This window comes from Vulpes vulpes, chromosome 9 (genome assembly GCF_048418805.1).
Source record: "Vulpes vulpes isolate BD-2025 chromosome 9, VulVul3, whole genome shotgun sequence".
NCBI lineage: Eukaryota > Metazoa > Chordata > Mammalia > Carnivora > Canidae > Vulpes > Vulpes vulpes.
The window spans coordinates 90,881,691-90,899,444 of NC_132788.1; the positions used below are offsets into that span (position 1 = coordinate 90,881,691).

A 17,754-nucleotide genomic window follows, 5' to 3' on the forward strand; every position below is an offset into this window, starting at 1 on the left:
TATATAACCCATGATACATGGTCCTTTCTTTGAAGTAGGTATTCTCTTTGTAAACTTGTTTGAAATCAGGAGCTCTAGGATTGGACCCAGGCAGCCCATGTGGGACCCCAGAAAGTTTACCCAACCAGGGCTGTGCTGCTAGCTCAGGACTGCCGTCCTGGCATGCTCCAGATGGCCAGCTGCCCATCACCAGGGGGTGTCAGGTAGGTGGGGGTCTCAAAAGGGACCAGGAGCAAGTTTTATGTCTCAAAGGTAGCTTCGCCCAGCCTGAGGTCACCAGGTCAGGAGGGCTTCCAGTAAGGTTCTAGTCCTCAGGAAGGCAAGAAGACTCCTTTCCCCTGTCAACCTGCTGTAGTCAAGGGGGAGGCCAGGCCCCACACTGGGGGCTTCAACTAGGCTTACTTATGGTCACAGCCAGCTTGCTATCAGCTGCCAGTTTCCACATGGAGCCTCCCTTGTGTAGAAAAGGAATCCCTAGTTCTGGAGTTTCAGATATTAACTCCCATTACCTATTCATTATGTAGTCTCGGGCAAGCTCTTCTAGCAGAGCTTCTGAAGGGGCCCAGCGACCCTGCATCCAGGGGCTGCTGGGAGGGTTCAAAGCAGATGAAGCTGGCCAAAGTCCTGGCTCCTCGTCAGAACTGCATGAGCAGGGGTTATTACTATCGGGACTAAGCCTGTAGGCCATGGAACCAGGCTGTGGACCTCCCTCTGGCCACAACTAGAACTTCAAAAGCCAGCCCTCCCCACCTCTCCCCATGCTCATGGAGGTCAGGGCAGGGAGACGAGCAGGGAGACATACAGGACTAGATCAGACGAGCTAGAGGAGCAGGTTCAGCCATCAGGGCCACAGTGATTCCTGGTACTGCCTGGACCCCCACCTAGCTGTGCTGACAGACCGAAGCCTCACTCATGGGCCACTCAGCACATAGGTTCCCCTGCCCGGAATGCAGGAGTTCTATGATGAACTGACGTGGTCTACCAAAGCTCCTGCCCCTCTGTGACTCCTGCTCCCAATACCAGAGCAGGGGCTGCACCCCCTTCCTGTCATCCTGAGGATCTGACAAATGCTAGCAGTCATGGCTTGCCAGCTATCTCACCACCTGCCCCACATCTGGCAGGGCCCAGCTGGCTTCCAGCTCTAGTCCTGTCTCAGGATCCTGAGTGTTCCCAGAAAGCCAGAAGTGTTTCCCTGAGATCTTTGCCTTGGTTTCCTCCTCAGTGAGAATGGTGTCCTCGAGCTTATAAGTCAGATAGAGGTGTAGTGACCACTGAACAGGAGATATGGCCCCTTGATGCTAGACACAGACATGGCTGGGTAGTACTGGACGAGTGTGCTGTGTCAAGGGGCACAGAGAAGCATGGGGGTGGTAGGGAGGTATCTAGAGCCAGGCTCAGTTTTCTCATCTGTGAAATGGGGATGGTAATAGCATGTCCCCAGAGAAACGAGAATCCCTGCTCCATGAACGTCCTTGCTCATAGCACTTAAGTATTGGCCCCTGTCCACACAGACTTTATTGTTGGGGTGGAGGGAGGGCAGGGTCCTTGACCCTGATCAGGAGGATGATCCCAGTCTAGATGTTGGGAAGCCCGGCACTCAGCCATCACTGGGCAGGGCAGGCACGCTAGCCAGAGCGGGCAGCAGCCGTGTGTATATATCAACCCCACGGAGGAACACGGCCTCATGCAACCGCTCATCGTGGTCGTGCAGCAGCACAGGTGTGAGGTTCATGGGCGAGAAGCCCAGAGCTGGGACCCCTACCTGCAGGGGGCAAGGAGAAGCCATTAGGAGGAAGGCCAGCATCCATAACCACCCCACTGTCCACCCATTGCAAGTGGCTCACCGCACGGAGATAGCGGCTATCGGTGGCAGCAGGGAAAATCTCTGGCTCCAGGGTGAGGTTCCTACAGAGGGAAGAGCCTGGTGAATGAGGAGGCTGACAGGGGAAAGGGCAAGGGAAAGACTGGAGGGGCAGAGGCAGGTGGAAGGGAGGTAGGAGGAGAGAGGAAAGGGGAAGAGAAAGGCTGGCCAGTGTGCTCACATGTCCTTGCAGGCCCCGCTAAATGCTGCCCACCAGGGATCTGAGTCATCAGTAGATGTCACTCGGGGCTCTGTCCACTTCTGGAAGGAGAAGGATTGCAGGATCAAGACAGGGCCCGGACATCTTGCCCTATTCTTCACTGCTTCTCTCTCTGCCTCTCTGTGTGTGTCTCCCATCAATCAATCAATCAATCAATAAAAAAATAAAAAATAAATAAATAAATAATAAATAAATAAATAAATAAATAAATAAATAAATAAATAAATAAAACAAACTTACTTTAAAAAAATAAAAGTAGTAGTATATAAATGTTTAATTCAGGTCCATGCCTCTCTTCATGCTATAAAGACTATGAGACCATGAACTGGGTCTACTTTTACTCCTACGGTATCCCTAGCACTCGACAGTGGCCTCTACAACTAAGACTTGTTGGTGAATAAAATGTCTCTCCTGCCTAAAGAAATGCCCAGACATATGCAGGCACACCAGGCCTGCATCCCCACTGTGACACCCACTCAACAAGCCCCGTTTCCCCTGCCTCCAGAGCTCTTGACCCAGAGTCCCAGCTGATACCTGAGCAAAATCGAAGGTGACCCCATCACCAGCTGCCTGGCACCAGCCCTGCAGCTGCTCCTCGAAAGCCTATGAGAAGGGAGATAAGCTGACCTCTCAGGCTCTCCCTGAGCCTCCAGCAGAGGATTTAGGACCCGGCTCCCTCCTCCAAACCCAGGTAGAGTTGGCACCTTCAGGTCCACATCTGGTGCCACACGGAAGTCAAAGCTGGCGCTCATAGTAGCAGGTACCACATTATAGGCCACGCCGCCCTCTAGCTTGGTCAGATTCACCGAGGTCACAGCCCCTGCCTTCAGGTGGGGGTTTGACTGCAGCCTGCAGTGGGGGGCAGGAAAACGATAGAGAGCCCCCCTTCTCTCTGGCACAGCCGCCCAGACCCCCAGCCTCTTCCCCAGGCTGCCTCACCTCTGCCTCTCCTTCTCCCGGAAAGTCAGGATTGAGCTCACAACCTTGTGCTAGGAGAGTGCGAGGTCAGATGTGAGAGTGACCCGAGGACAGAGCCTTGGGAATTCCCAAATTCCCTCCCTGTGTGCCACGCACCAGCTTCTCTGCTGCTGTGTCCTCGACGAAGCGTGAGCCGTGGCCTGGGTTCCCTGTGCTCGTGATCCGCACCCCTGGGAGATGAGGGAGAAGAGGGTACCTTCAGCAAGGGGGGGGGCTGGAGAAGTGATCAGCCTCGGAGTGGGCCCAGGTCTTCCCCTCATTCCAAGCTCCTCTGGCAGGACTGTTCGCTTTAGAACAGTGTAGAGCTGACTCCCCTGCCGCCCACACCCCCCGCCACCACCCTGGGGGCTACCCTCAGAAACTCAGGAGGAAGCCCAAGTAGGAAGGGGCTGGGAGGGAGAGGCTCTGGGTTCAAGGCCTTCTCAGGCCCCAACTTGCTGCAGGACTCTTGGCAGGCCCCTGCCCCTTCTGGCCTAGTGCCCCACCTCACAGAGATGCCCTCCCTCCAAGCCCATACTCACACCAGGGGCTTCGCTCACTGTAAAAGACAGTGAAGGCGTCGGTGGGGTTGGCCAGGCCTGGGGAGGGAAAGGGGATTCAGGCGGTGGACTGGTCCAGCCACCGGCAGCCTCCACATCCCCCCTACCGGCTGCTCAGGGGCCTGCCACCCTGCTCACCTTCATCCAGGGCGAAGCCGGCCTTCAGGGCCCGGAACTCAGGTCGCTGCACGAACAGCTCCATGCCTTTGTGACCCCCAACCTCCTCATCTGCGAAAGCAGCAGGGACCTGGGATGAAGGAGCTGCCTCTGCCAACATATCCTCCTGTTCCCTAAAAGTGTCCCTCCCCAAGCCACTCCTACCTGGCACAAAGATCATATGGATGGTTCTGGGGAAATGGCAACCCTCAGCCTTCAGCCTCCTCACAGCCTCCAGGTACCTGAGGGGCAATGCCAGGGTTTAAGCCAGGTGCCGGGGGAGCCTCTGGATGCCTGCAGGTAGGCTGGAGCCCGCAGTTGGCAGGGGACCATGGAAAGGCCCTGTCCTTCAGTCTCCCTATCCATGTAAGGGTGACAATTCCTGTCCAAGAGAACGGGTAAATTCCTCGGCCTCGAGGTTCTCAATCACACCCTAGGCCCTGGGTCATTTCGATGGGCCAGTAGGGACAGTGTGGGGGACAGGAAATGGGAGGACACTCACTGGATGCTGACACACTTCATGTCCTGGGCACCCCTGGCATAGATGTAGCCTTCAGCATCCTTGAAGGCCTCAAAGGGGTCATGACTCCAGTGTTCCTGGGGCAGAGATGAGAGGAGGGACCCGAGTCCCACATTTAGTCATTAATCTACTCTGTTCAACTGTGGTCCTGCCCTAGAAGCCAACCCTACGGCTGGGGTGACGAGTGGGGTTGGTGAAAGGGACAGAAGAGGGCTGCAGAGGGCAGTTGATTGCCTTTCTTCATCTCTACTCCCACCTCCTCCCCTATCCTGGGCACAGAATGGCCCACCGGACAAAATGATGTCCTATGAGGTTGGGAGTCAGTTTTGGGACCAGCTCCTTAGGCTTCCTGGGGACCAGTGGGGGGTCTGCATCATCTTTGAGTACCCCAAGGCCTTCACCGCTCCCCGCGCCCCCACACACCTTGAAGACAGGCACCACATCCGTGTGAGAGTTTAGTATGAGGGAGGAGAGTCTGGGGTTGGTGCCTGGCCACGTCAGAATGGTCACCACATAGCCAGGTGCTACCTGGAGAGGACCAGAAGGTAAGGAGGTGCCCCAGGGGCACCTCCCAACCCCATGCAGGGCCCCAGGCTCACCTCTACTTTCTGACAGCCCAGGCCCAGCTGACGGGCTCTCTCCTCAAGGAAGGCCACAGCAGCCCCTGGGGACACATAGAGTCTTGGGCCTACTTCTGCCTCTACCCACACCTCCCACCAGCCCAGGGAGAGCTGGGGGGCACATCCAGAGAGAGGAGCCGACCCTTACACAGGCCACTGCCTCCTCAGTGCAATTCCACATCCCGTGGGGACACCCGCATTTCTGTCTCCAGGGAAGATTATCTTTGGCCAGTCAGTGACCCTTTGTGGAAGGTCAGGTGGGAAGTCCAGAGTTAGAAATTGCTCTCTTCCTCAGGGATGGGCAGAGGCATGACCTTCCGCCAGTGTCTCCCAGCTGGTAAGTACAGGGCGAGGGTCTGGACCCATGTCCATAATTCCCAGCCACCAAGCTTGATTCCCTGAGGGCTGTGGTCTCTGTCCTGCCACCGTTGCTTCTGGAGCCTCTTCCCCTGTGGCTGTCCCATCTCCCCTCCCCACCTCAGAGCCTGGGCAGTGACGTGAAGCTGTTTCTTCCCTAGCCACCAGGAGTAACTTTTGGTGCAACAGCCCGGAGGGGCTGCTGAGCAGTCCGCTGACCTGCGGACCCGCTAGAGAGGCGTGGAGACGCCACTTGGGGCAGCAGAGTGGGGCTCAGCGGGGTGACGAGTGGCGGGCGTCGGTGTAGAGCAGTCCCCGCCCCGGATCCCACCGCAGGCCCCGGAACCACCGCGTTCTCACCGTAGTCGGGCTCCGGCTGGACCGTGCGGATCCGCAGGTACTGGCGGAAGAGCGTCACGGACGGGTGCTCGCCCTCCAGACCGTCGCTGGCCATGGCGCCGGCTTGGTGAGCTAGGGGCAAATCGAGTGGCTCCTACCCCTCCCAGGCGCTGGGCCCAGGGGACTCCGAGATGTGCACCCAGCCCTTCCCCAGGCGGTTCCCCGCACGTGAGAGCCCCCCTTCGGTTTCAGGGGCTGTGCTGGTCGCTTTCAACACATTCCCGTATGGAATCCACCAAAGAGCTCCAGGAAGTTCGCGCCTCTGAACGCCCACTTTACAGGGTAGAAAGCTGAGGCTGAGAGGTTCAGAGACAGCCACAGAGTAGCCGAGGCCAGGTCTGACTCCAGACATGGACCTTCCCTGCCCTCCTCAAAACACTTCTCCCAATGGCCCAGATTTTATGCCACGTAACCCCGATCCCCCTTCCCTTCTCTGGGGTCCCACCTCGCTCTTCGCTGGTCTCTGGCCCGCGCTCGCCTCTCAGCGCCTGCCCCGGACTGTGGCCAGGGCTCAGGGTCCTGCGAGGTCGAGGGCTCAGAATCGCCCCGGTCCGCCTACCACGTGGCTGCACCGGATCGCGGGGCGGGGCCGAAGACTGAGAGTAAGGGCCGCGCAAGTCTGTGGCAGAGTCGGCGACCGCGTCTCAGCCCGCCCCAGGCTCCAGCCTCGTCTCGGATTACGCGATCCCTCTCGGGGACAGCCGCCGCCGCCGCCGCCGCCGCCGCCACCTGCTCCGCCCCGCGGCCGCTGCGAGCCCGCCGGCCCCGCAGGCCCCGCAGGCCCCGCCCCGCCCCGCAGGCCCCGCCCCGCCCCGCCGGCCCCGCCCCGCCGGCCTAGGCGGCCAGCTCCGGGTGGTCCCGCCCCCGGAGGGCTCTATCTCTGCAGCCTCCAGACTGAGCAGGAAGGGAGGAGAGCAGACCTAGACACAGAGGTTGCGTGTGCCCCCTCAGGCGCCCCTCCCTCCTGGGGTACAGCGCTACAAAGTCCTGCCAGAGCTGGCCCCTCCCTGCAACCCCAGCCCCTCCCTCTAGTCTCTGACTTTTCCCCTTTCCTTGTCTCAGCATCTCAGGGAGATCCTCCCTAACTGCCTCGCCCTCTGGGTGGAGAGGTTATTGGTCAATATCTGTCCCCTCAGACTGTAAGTTCCAGGAGGCTGGTCCATGTACCCGCAGGAATCTGTCACTAGCAGGGCACAGAGCAGACGCTGGACAATGTGCCACGAGCGAAGGATAAATGGACAGAGGGGCACATGTGTGACTGCATGTGAGATGGTGCGAATGTGCCTCTGTGTGTGTGCCACAACAATGTGCATGTCTGTAAGTGTGACAATACGAGTGTGAGATGCTGGTTGGGTGTGACAGAGAATGTCATGGTGACAGGATGTAGCCGTGAGGCTGTATGATTGTGTGAGAGGTGGAGAAACAGCACAAAAGCATACATGTGGCATATTCTTGGCTGACCCTGTGCCAGGCTCCCTGGCTCTACTACAGCCACCGGACAGGAAGGATAAAGAGGCACAGGTGTCACACTGGCCACCCACAGGCTGCTTACTGTTGTAGCTGCCCACTTGTGTGCCTGGTTGCCCTTTGTACTCTGGGCCAGTTCTGCCCCCTGCTATAGGGACTAAGTCTGCTTATGGAGACAGAGTTGAAAACTTCAACCTCTGTACCCAGAGGAGGCAGGCTGGGAGGGCAGGGTGGGGGATCCATCCCAACCCTCCTGGTGTTTAAGTCTAATCTGCTTGCTGACCCACACATACTTAGGGGCAATCAGGCTTGGTAATTCACCAGCAATGCTATGTTCACTGTTAAACCACATTCCTCACTTCCATCCCTGCACATCCTGCTCCCTTTGGCCATATGTCCTGCGTTCCTGATTCACTCGCTCAATTGCCAGACCATGAATTTCCCACCAATCCCAGTGGCCATGCAGCAGTAGTAACACTTGCTTGCCCTGACCCCCTCCAGCCCTGTGTGGCCAAATGCTCCATTTAAGCAGACTGAGTCAAACCTAAAACCAAATTTTGAGCCAGGTATTACCATCATGCCCATTTTACAGGTGAGGAAACTAAGTCAGAGTGGTGAGGGCAGCCAGCTAGGAAGTAGCCCATGTTCTTAGTCTTCCCAGGCTGCAGAAGCCTCCTTCCAGCTCCCAGCCCCAAAGCAGCCCCAGGCTTGCCTCTCACTCCCACCCTACCTGCTGTAATGCCAGGAAATAGGACCTGTCACTCACCAAGCATGACAAAAATGTGTTTTTTTATTGTGTCTGTGAGATGAAATGAGAGGTCCTGGCTGGGCATGGCCCCCTGGCTTCCACTCTCCAATCCCAGGGGCTGCCTCCCTGGTGGAGCACTGGTCCAGATTCTCCAAGCTCAGGCCAGGTCTGGGGCCTAGTCAGTGGGTGAACTCAAGGCAGGTGGTCAAGGAAGGCAAGAAGGACAAGGTGGAAGTCTTGAGGCTTGTGGAGGTAGCAGGCATGGCCTGCATCACGAAGCTTCACCACAGAGTGGTTGGGCAGGTGCCGGAGCTGCCGCAGTGACTCCCGAGCCAGGATACGGTCCAGCTCCCCATACAAGATGAGAGTCGGGGTCTGCAGGGCAAGGTAAGGGGCTGTGATCTGGGGAGCTTGACGGGGACTGACCCTCTAGCCACCTCCTTAGGAAATCTTTCCCAAACACCCCATCTCTTTCTATCCATATGAGGCCATGCCTCCTCCAAGTGAGACATGAGTCCTTTCCCGCCCCGTGACTTGAGACAGGAATAGGAAGCTGGACCTTTGGAAACCCTCCTTCCAGTACCTTCACGGCCCAGAATTGTTCCTGGGTGTAGTTCTGGGTGGAGGCGGGTGCGATGGGCACAAATCCACGCAGCTGGTGGTGGCCTTGGATCAAGAAGGGCAGGGCATAACGGCCACTCAGAGAGGGGCTCACCAGAACGGCATTGTGCACCTCCAGGTCTCGCAGCACCCGCTCCAGCAGCTCTGCTCGCCCTGCCTCTGTGTTTGCCTCCTTGGAAGGTGCAGAGTTCCCAAAACCTGGGAACAGCAGGAGGCAGTAGCTGAGGGAGGTTGGAAAGGAACTAGGACTTCCTGCCCACCGCAATGGGGGAAAAGCAGAGGCACATGGCAGTGCTACTCCCAACTTCCCAGAAGCCATTTTTTGTAATGTGATAGGTCTGCTAGAAAAGCATCTTTCATCCATTATATTGGCAAAACTAAGAAGATTGACAATGTGCAGTGCTGGGAAAGATGTGGGGAAATGGGCACTTTCGTACATGACTGATGGGAGGCACAAATCCATATAGCAGTTTTGGAGGGTAAGGTAATATTTGTCAAAAGTTTTTAAATGTGTGTCATTTGACCCATCAATTATCCTTGGTAGCTACCCTACAGAAATTATTGCCTACATGCTCAAAGAAACATGTCCAAAGTTGCTTCAGTTTCAAGCATTTCCACTGATGCCGAAAACTCTAAATCAGCCTATATATCTACCTATAGAGAAATGGGCAGATAAAACCTGTCCATCCTTCCCATGGCACACAGTACAGACAGGGAGGTTCACAGTGACTGGCCTGTTCTATGAGATGTAATTTAAGGGGAGAAAACCAAGCTGCAGATAGATTTGCTAAGCAGACAGGACACTAGTCATGTTTCTAACCTCACCACACAATCTTGGGTATTGTCTTTCTATATATGGAAATGCCTGAAGGGGGTTGGGCAACACTTAGGAGAGAAATGTGGCATGGGTCTCCAAGGGCCTCACTTTTGTTCACTTTTTAAAGACAAGAATGATAACATAAGTCAATTGCATGGCTAAAAGACCAAAAAGCTACTTAGTTTGCCATAATAAGTACACGGAGATCTCTCCATGCAAGCACTTGTGAAGTGAATCATGTTTCTACTAGCTTTGTGGCATGCAACACTCCACATTCTAGTTTTCAAGGTAGAAAATAAAGACACAGACTTTTTAGTATAACCATCTTGTGTTGTGACCTGCCCCAGACATTGGGGTCCAAATGCACCCACCCCACCATACCTTAAGGCTTTTCTACCCCTCCAATTCCTCCCTCTGGGAAACTGTCCCTTGTACCTGCTAGATATTGCCTCCCTAAACCCTGGAGTGGGGGCTCTCACCTGGGAGGTCAAGGGCCACGGCCCGGTAGCCCCTCTGCGCCAGCAGCTGCAGTGTGCCCAGCTGCTCCCATGTGTGGGAGTTAAAGGCCTTTCCATGGAGGAGCACCACTTCCACCCTGTGGGCACACAGGGGAGTGTGTGTCCTGAGGGTCTCAGAGTGGCCCACCATTCATTCTTTCTAGGCTTGTCCCACCACCACCCCAGGCCCTGAGAGCCCTGAATTGAGCTGGGGTCCCATGCAGGGACTTCCCTGTGGACCTAGTCTGTCCATTACACCCTGGGGTCAGCACCCACCTGCGTGCCCGGTGGAGCGGGAGCACCTCGCGGTAAAAGATGGGGGAGTTGCCAGGGGTGAGACCAGCCAGGATTGTGACATTGGGGCCTCCCCAGAGCCAGGAGGTCTGCTCAGGGGGGCCTGGCAGCCCCACATACAGGAGCAGCATGAGCAGCAGGCCCAGGCCCAGCAGGGCTACCTGGAACCGGCTCATGGAGGTCTGTACCACAGTCTGGAGGAGAGGAGAGGAAGAAGATGCTGGGGCTGTGGCCCCATCAGGTCCCCTGGACCCCATCCCCAAATCCCACCCAGAAGCCCCCAGCAGAGGAAGAGCTTAGCCCTTGCCCTTTCATCCTGCTCTGGGCAGGGGTCTGAAGGTTCATATCCAACTTCTCCACCTGCTGGGGCAAGGGCTCCGATACCCTACAGCCTGAGAAGGAGCATCTGAGATGTCCCTGGATACACAGCATGCTCCATGACCACCATCCTCATTGTGCCAGCTAAAACCACTTCCGTTCATCAGGTGCTTATGACAGCCAGATTCTGTGCTTGGCCCTTCACATACCACGGCTCATGAATCCAGGCAAGAACACCGGGGAGCAGATATAGAGTTCTCTTGCAAATGAGGAAACAAAGGCTCAGAGATGTAAATTCTCTTGCTCAAAATGCAGAGTAGCAAGTGGCAGAATTGGGATTCAAACCCAGGGCTGGGCTGCTAACGAACAGGCTACACTCAGTTTGCCAAGGAAGAGATCACAGGGCTGAAAGGTGAGGGATGAACTGGAGCCTTGCTGGTGAGGATAGAGTACTGAGAGTCATCACAAGTGAAAGGCTACGTATAAGGCCCCATCCCACTGACAGCAAGCCCCATCCCACTGATGAAAATATTTAATGCTCTACTTCAGCTGATATTAAGTGGGAGGAGGGCTCATGGAGAATACCTGGGATGGAGAAATGCTGAGGCATAAGGGGACTACAGCCAGGGAGGAGCATGGTACACCTAGAAATGGAGGTTAGAGAGATGAATGCTCCCTCCCAACCCTACCTCAGTTTCATGACCTGCTTCACAGACTCCTGCAGTCTGGGTCCTTTGCCTATCCAGAGGACAGACATCAGGACCCAGGACCCAGACAGAACGGCTAGCCCTGGCTTTGAGGCTCTGCTTTGCCACTTCCTGGCTGTGTGTCTTCAGTTTGTCAGTAAAATGAGAAGAAGAATAATCCTGCATCAGCCCTCTCCAGTTTCCCATATTTCAGTAATATAGTGGACTTGACCCAGGGCTGTTCTGTCATCATTTCTCGGGCCTAGGATGAGTACACCTGCCTTATTCCCAGTTTCCAGTAAACACATCTTTATTGAGTGCCAAATGGGTGCTGGCCCAGCTAGAAACAAATAGGGTGCCACCCTCCTTTCCTGGGAGCTTTGGGGATGTTTCTCAAGCCCTCACTCCTAGGCTCCCAGTCCCATGGGGGAGGGAGCAGTGGCAGCCCCTCTGGTGCTGATGGAGAGCCAGGAGCTGAGGGGAGGAACAGGCCACTTTTTTCTTCCTTTTGACCAGGAACAGCAAACTCCCACTCCACTTGAGCCTAGGTTCCCACTAGTGGGAGAATTGGAGCAGACCTCTCCTTGTGGGAAGCCTGCTGTAAAGGAGAGGCGGGACCTTGACTGTTGCCTTAGCAACCTAGGCAGATCATGAGTGGGCAGCTAGCCCGCAACCCAGCATATGCTACAGATATGGCTTCAGATACCAGATGTGGTATAAGCTGTACCCAACTTAGGTCCTTAGCATACATGTATACAATGACACACAGGTGTACACACATGCACACAAACATCCAGTCTTGCTCCCACAATGTTTTTCTTTTGCACAAGCTATTCCCGGCATGGCACATACAGGCAGACCTGCTTGGCCCATGAGCAATCGATCCCTTGAAATACATACCCTCAAAATCAGGCACACGGTCAGCCATCAGGAAGGCAGATGGACAGACAGACACACATGCTTTCAAAATCATGCACACCCTCAAATTCATCATAGTCATATACACCATCCTAAAACTACACATGCATACAAGAAACACACATGTGCAAGCAAACAGACGCTCATAGCCTCAGAAATACACAGGTAGATACACACCCTCAAAATCACATGTACACAGAAATGCACACAGCAGACATACACAGACACAAGCATACAGACAGACCGACACCCCCCCCCCCAAGGTTGGCACGTAGAAACAGACACCACATGGACACACACGCACATTCAGACCCCCGAGAACGCACTCAGACAAACGCCAGCGCTCACACACGACACACGGACACAGGCACACTCCCTGCCCCAGCGCCTGCCACTCCCGCAGGACTCTGCCCCTGGGCTCCCGGGGGCAGGGGGCGGAGCCAGGATGGTCCGCTCCCGGGCACCCAGCTGTCTTCACTCCCCGGGGACACTCACCGGGCCGACCGGGATGACCGGGCCGGACACCCCAGGGCGGGCCCCGCCCACGCGGAACCAGCAGCCAAACAACGCCGCGACCATTGCGCCGCCTCCTCGGCTCTGCAGGCTGCTGTGCGCACCAGGCGGTGGAGAGCGCGGCCGGAGAGGCGCGCTTGCGCAGTGCGCAGTCGCAGGCCCCGCGCCTCCTAACCCGCCGAGGGGGGACTCCAGGCGGCGCCCGAAAGCAAGTAGGCCAGGCCCACTGTCCAGACTTCCCGGATTGTTCTCAGCCCCAGGGCCAGGGGAGAGCCACCGGCTTCTTCCCAGCAGACCATCACTATCGTGGGTCAGTCCCTCGTCTATACAGCGGAGTTCTGGATAAGGGCCCTCGGTCAAGCCTTAGCACTGTGTCTGGAGAGGAGGCCTCGCTGTTTAATGTCAGATGTCATTGTTACTTGGCAGCTCCAGGTCTCAGCCCAACCCCGACAAATACACAGGCGCTCGTAGTGTCACAGGCTAGGGTGGCCTGCGCCTCCTTCACTGCTCTTGATGGCACCTATCCTGGTGGCGGCCAGGGCGGGGACCAGGAGGCAGCGCGGGGCACATAGGACTCTGCGTTATGGACCCCGTGCCAAAGAGGCAACATCACACCCGTCCTACAGGCCGGGAAATAGGCTCGGGGACGCCGTGAAAACGATCGAGGCCACCTGGCTGGACCTTGGCAGATTCTCGCACTCAAAGCTGTCGGGCTTCCTGCTGCCAGCGCACGTCTCAGGGCCTGGGCAGTCAAGGCCAGGGATGAGCAGGGTGGGGAGGACGAGGACGGAGCAGCAGGGAGGAGACCCCAGGAACCCTTCTCCTCCAGCCGCCTCATGTGCCTCTGGGGCAGGCTGCTGGGGGCCAAACGCAGGCGGGTGCTTGGAGCACCTGGCGCCCAAGGGCTCGGGGACACCCAGGCCGCTGGGACAAGAAAGATCTAGCGGCACCGACCGGCCCTGCCACGGCTTGTGGCCACAAGAGGGCGCCGCGCGGCACGGCCTGGTCCCCGCCCTCCGCCGGGCCGCTGCCCCGCTTCCCTGCCCCGGCCCCAGTCGCCGCCAGACCTCGCCTGCCTCTAATCCGCGCGAGCCTACGCAGCTCCCCAGGTACCAGCCCTGCGCCCCGACCCTCTCTTCTCCTGTCCAGTGAGAGCCCACCCCCATCTGCCCCCAGTTCTTCCCGTTCCGATCTCGGCTCCCCGGGTCCCCTCTCGGGCCTGCCCCACCCTTTCCGCGGGCGCCTTACCGGGCCCCGCGAGCCAGAACCGAAGTCCGCGGAGCGCACCGAGCGAGCCGCCGCGGCGCGGTTGGCCGGTGGCCGAGCTCCCGACCTCGGCGACAGAGCGTTGGGCCCGGCGGGCGGCGCGCCGGACACCCCGCATTCCTCGCGGGCCGGAACTCCAAAGACTGCCCCAGCTCTGCGTTCCGGCTTCCGCCTCCGGAAAATGGGTTTTTAACTCCGGCCTGTGGTGCCAACCTACAAACTGTTAACAGTGCCTTGAAGAGGAAGAGGTCGCTAAGCAAAATATCTACTTGCTGTTGATTGAGCACTTACTATGCTCCCTGTGCGCTAGGAACGGCGTCCAGCGTTTTCCGGGCTTGAGCTCAAGCTCGTTTAATCTCACCGACCGCCGACTGCCTCTAAGCTGAGTGCTATTGTATTATCCCCATTTGGAGAAAAGGATAATAACAATGAGGACAATAATCGTAAGGGGAGCTCTTTGTATTGAGTTCCAAGGGTAGGCACCCTCACTTATCAATTCTTTTTTTTTTTTTTTCCCCAACTCTTTAATTCTTGAGGTAGGCTTTATTGCCCCTTATTCCAGAAGAGGAAACTGAAGCTCAATGCCACACAGTTGACTGGCAGAGGCATAAATAACACCCCTGTCTTCCCCACCCCACAGCATGTGGAGAGTTCTGGTAGCCCCCTATAGGCCTCCTTGCTGCTCCCAGAGGGACCCCTGCCCCTTCTGTTGCTCTCTTTGCTCCATGAGCAGGGTGTTCTGTGGCTCCTCATGAGTCTGGCCTTGAACCACAGGTGCTTCACCAGGACAGCGGCAGGGATGGCGGGTGTGGAGCAGCAGGAGGGCACCATCCAGGTACAGGGCCAGAGCCTCTTCTTCCGAGAGGGTCGCCCAGGCGGCGGGCAGGCTGCCAGCTTCTCAGTTCTGCTGTTGCATGGCATCCGCTTCTCCTCCGAGACCTGGCAGAAACTGGGCACGCTGCACAAGCTGGCTCAGGCTGGCTACCGGGCTGTGGCCATTGACCTGCCAGGTACTTCCGGGGCAGGCTTCTGGACAGGGGTTGTGGGGGCCTCACTGGGGAAACTGCGCACCAGGACACTGGAAGGACCTAGCCAGGCTAGGCCCTGAGCTTGACAGGGTGCAGTGTACTTAGCCAGGGCCTTCCAGTTTTCTCTGGTCTCCATTGGGATGTGGTCTGGACACTCTCCAGCTGCTTCTAACCAGGTTGCCCAGGGCAGTGTCTCAGGGTCTCTGAGCCTGTTTCCTCATCTGTAATGGGAGATACAGATTTTGGATGGGTGGCTCTAGTGAGAATGGACTGAGATTACGTGAATATGTGACCAATACCCAACACCTAATAATCAGTACTCAGCCAATTGGAATTAAAATCTTTTGACAGAGCCATAAGTATAGGCTCTGTTGGAAGCCCTAAGGAGTGAGACTGAGTCTCCTGATACATTTAGGGGTGAGGAGACTTTCCTAAGGTCACATAGACAGTTGGGTGGAAAACTGAAACCTGGCTCCAGCTGTGTTGGACTTCAGAGCCTGATCCTTTCCAGGACACTCTACTGCTGGGAGAGATGGGCATAGACAAGGGAAATGCCTCGTGCTTGCCACAGATATGACAGATCTAGGCTGCCGTAGCAATAAACTTGGGCACACTGTGTGCTGCAGGAACCTGGCACAGAGAGATTGACTTAGGAGGGTTTCCTGAAGGAAGGGACTGTCTCTTCCATTTTCCTACTCAATGCCCTTATCTTTCTCACACCTGAATCCCTGCAGGTCTGGGGCGCTCCAAGGAAGCAGTGGCCCCTGCCCCTATCGGGGAATTGGTCCCCAGCAGCTTCCTGGCAGCTGTGGTGGATGCCTTGGACCTGGGCTCTCCAGTTGTGATCAGCCCATCGTTGAGTGGCATGTACTCCCTGCCCTTCCTCACGGCCCCTGGCTCCCAGCTCCGGGGCTATGTGCCAGTGGCCCCCATCTGCACTGACAAAATCAATGCTGCGGATTATGCCAGTGTGAAGGTATCCCTGTGTGGGAGGCTGAGATGCCCCTGCCAGGAGCACGAAAGGGTCCATCCGGGAGCCTCTTGTCACTTGGGGCAGGGTAACCAAGGTGTAGCTTCTGGGGGGAGCTAAACTACCAAACTCTGCCCTTTATCTTTATTTAGCAGATTACTGTGCCTTGGTCTGTGCTAAACTATGTACTGGGGCAGCAAAAATTCATGCCTCTGTCCCCCAGGAGCTGGGGCCTCTCCTACTCCCCACTGGACCAGCTTGTCTCTCCCTCTCATTTGGGGTGACCCCAGGAAGAGACTGAAGTGGTGGTGGGCCTACAGCTGACCTCTAGGAGGCTGGGATGGTGTGGCCGATCCCTGCTTACTGTTTCCCTTTCCTTTCTCCAGACTTCAACTCTTATAGTATATGGAGACCAAGACCCCATGGGTCTGACCAGCTTTGAGCACCTGAAGCAGCTGCCCAACCACCGGGTGTTGGTCATGGAGGGGGCAGGGCACCCCTGTTACCTTGACAAACCTGAGGAGTGGCACACGGGGCTGCTGGATTTCCTGCAGGGGCTAGCATGAGACCCAGCCTTGCTGTCGCTGTGGGGGGTGGCTGCTGGCCTGCCTTGGACTCTCTCTGTTGCCTGCCCCCTCCATGGGTTCCTATTCATCATATACACCCAACAGGTGTGTCTCTGTCTATCTGGATTCTTGTCTCTAGGGTCTGCCTTTTCCTCTTTCTCTTGCAGTGACAGACTAAGGAGGTGAAATCAAGAGGAATAACCTCAGGAATCAAGAGACGTAATCTGGTGGAGGGTAATCTGTTAGATGGACTTCTCCTGTAGGCTTTCCTGTTCACTCACACCCCTTCCTCTGCCCTGTGCAGCCTCCCCATCCTGCCTCTAACCTCTTCCTTCGGTTGCCCTACAGGGCATTCACATCTCCTACTCCTACCTCTTAGACCACAGATACTTCCATGCCCACATCCATGCTCATGCATTTAGAGCCATCCTCGTTCCCAAATATGACCCTTCACTTGGGAGCAACCACCTACGTACAGGCAACTTGACGGACATGCACAGTCACCAGCAGGTTTGCAGTGTGTGCACTCACACACGTGCATTCTTGTGGTTCATTTGCATGGGCACATGCACCCTCCCAACCATGCAGAACCCTACCATCCAGGAAGGTGGGGACCCTATGGGAGCCAGCCCTAAACTCCATTCACAGGTTGCAGCTGGCCCCAGACTAGAATTGCCTCCCAGAAGGTGAGGGCCATCCCTTGGAACCTCTGATCTCCTTGCTTTTCCCCCTCTTTCCGGGTGCTCCCTGGGTTATTAGGCCTGGATCTGCTCAGCCAAGCTTGTTTCCTGCTCTGAGGTTTGGGGGCTGGGGAGACGGAGAGCGGAGAGTGGAGGTCGGTGAAATAAAGTGATGCAATTAGACCCCGCAGGCTCTTGCTGTCTCCGGAGCGCCGCCCCTCCCCCGCCCCTGGGGACCGCCACTGTGGCCCCTCCCCCACTCTGGCGGGACCAGATGGTCCCCCTGCCCTTTGTCCACCCGGCCAGATGGAGGGGAAGGGAGATTGGATTCCCCTCCCCACCCACACACACCCAGGTGCCAAGAGACTCAGCTGTGGGGGGAGGTGGAGGTCAGTGGGACCAGGCTGAGCCGATTATGGAGAAGAGGGGGAGATAGATCTGGCCCCCAGGAGGTGCGGTGGGGGAAGAAGAGGACTTGGGGACCGTCCAACTCGTCCCATTCCCTAGCAGAGTGCACAACCGCGCGGCGGCCCTAGCGACCCTGGCCCCCACGAGGCATCCTGGGGGTAGCTTTGGGGGAATGGCGGGGCGGGGTGCACGGGGTCACACCGCGCTCAGGCCCCTCCTCCAGCCGGTCCGGTCACCTGTCCGGGACGCACAAGGGCCGGGCCTTGAGGAAGCGGTTGGGTGGCCGAGGGGCGCGGGGCTTGGTGGG

At 57.0% G+C, this 17,754-nt stretch overlaps 3 protein-coding genes across 6 annotated transcripts; 1 reads left to right on the top strand and 2 right to left on the bottom strand.

Annotated features, from left to right (window-relative positions):
* Positions 1-1,485: 1,485 nt before the first annotated feature.
* Positions 1,486-14,283, bottom strand: ACY1 (aminoacylase 1). 2 transcript variants are annotated; one of them, XM_025986945.2, is made up of 15 exons: positions 13,778-14,283; positions 5,612-5,722; positions 4,874-4,938; positions 4,698-4,802; positions 4,257-4,351; positions 3,920-3,996; positions 3,737-3,826; positions 3,581-3,637; positions 3,156-3,229; positions 3,021-3,070; positions 2,786-2,930; positions 2,616-2,684; positions 2,043-2,122; positions 1,845-1,905; positions 1,486-1,762 (listed from the first exon to the last, which is right to left on the bottom strand). In XM_025986945.2, exons 1-15 carry the CDS (start codon positions 13,911-13,913, stop codon positions 1,598-1,600), a joined length of 1,380 nt encoding a protein of 459 aa, XP_025842730.2. In that variant the 5' UTR covers positions 13,914-14,283; the 3' UTR covers positions 1,486-1,597. The 2 variants fall into 2 exon arrangements, with proteins under 2 accessions (XP_025842730.2, XP_025842735.1); XM_025986950.2 differs by lacking the exon at positions 13,778-14,283 and adding an exon at positions 6,096-6,416.
* Positions 7,888-12,644, bottom strand: ABHD14A (abhydrolase domain containing 14A). Of its 3 annotated transcripts, XM_072720814.1 has the most exons (6): positions 12,512-12,575; positions 10,998-11,056; positions 10,077-10,288; positions 9,783-9,898; positions 8,449-8,684; positions 7,888-8,240 (listed from the first exon to the last, which is right to left on the bottom strand). In XM_072720814.1, the coding sequence occupies exons 3-6, from the start codon at positions 10,268-10,270 to the stop codon at positions 8,058-8,060; spliced, it is 729 nt and encodes a 242-aa protein (XP_072576915.1). In that variant the 5' UTR covers positions 10,271-10,288; positions 10,998-11,056; positions 12,512-12,575; the 3' UTR covers positions 7,888-8,057. The 3 variants fall into 3 exon arrangements, with proteins under 3 accessions (XP_072576915.1, XP_025842754.1, XP_025842747.1); XM_025986969.2 differs by lacking the exon at positions 10,998-11,056 and having other exon boundaries at positions 8,581-8,684; positions 12,512-12,644; XM_025986962.2 differs by lacking the exon at positions 10,998-11,056 and having other exon boundaries at positions 12,512-12,644.
* ABHD14B (abhydrolase domain containing 14B) lies at positions 12,615-17,222 on the top strand. Its single transcript, XM_025986957.2, has 4 exons — positions 12,615-13,638; positions 14,570-14,805; positions 15,558-15,799; positions 16,180-17,222. Exons 1-4 carry the CDS (start codon positions 13,043-13,045, stop codon positions 16,357-16,359), a joined length of 1,254 nt encoding a protein of 417 aa, XP_025842742.2. The 5' UTR covers positions 12,615-13,042; the 3' UTR covers positions 16,360-17,222.
* Positions 17,223-17,754: the final 532 nt, after the last annotated feature.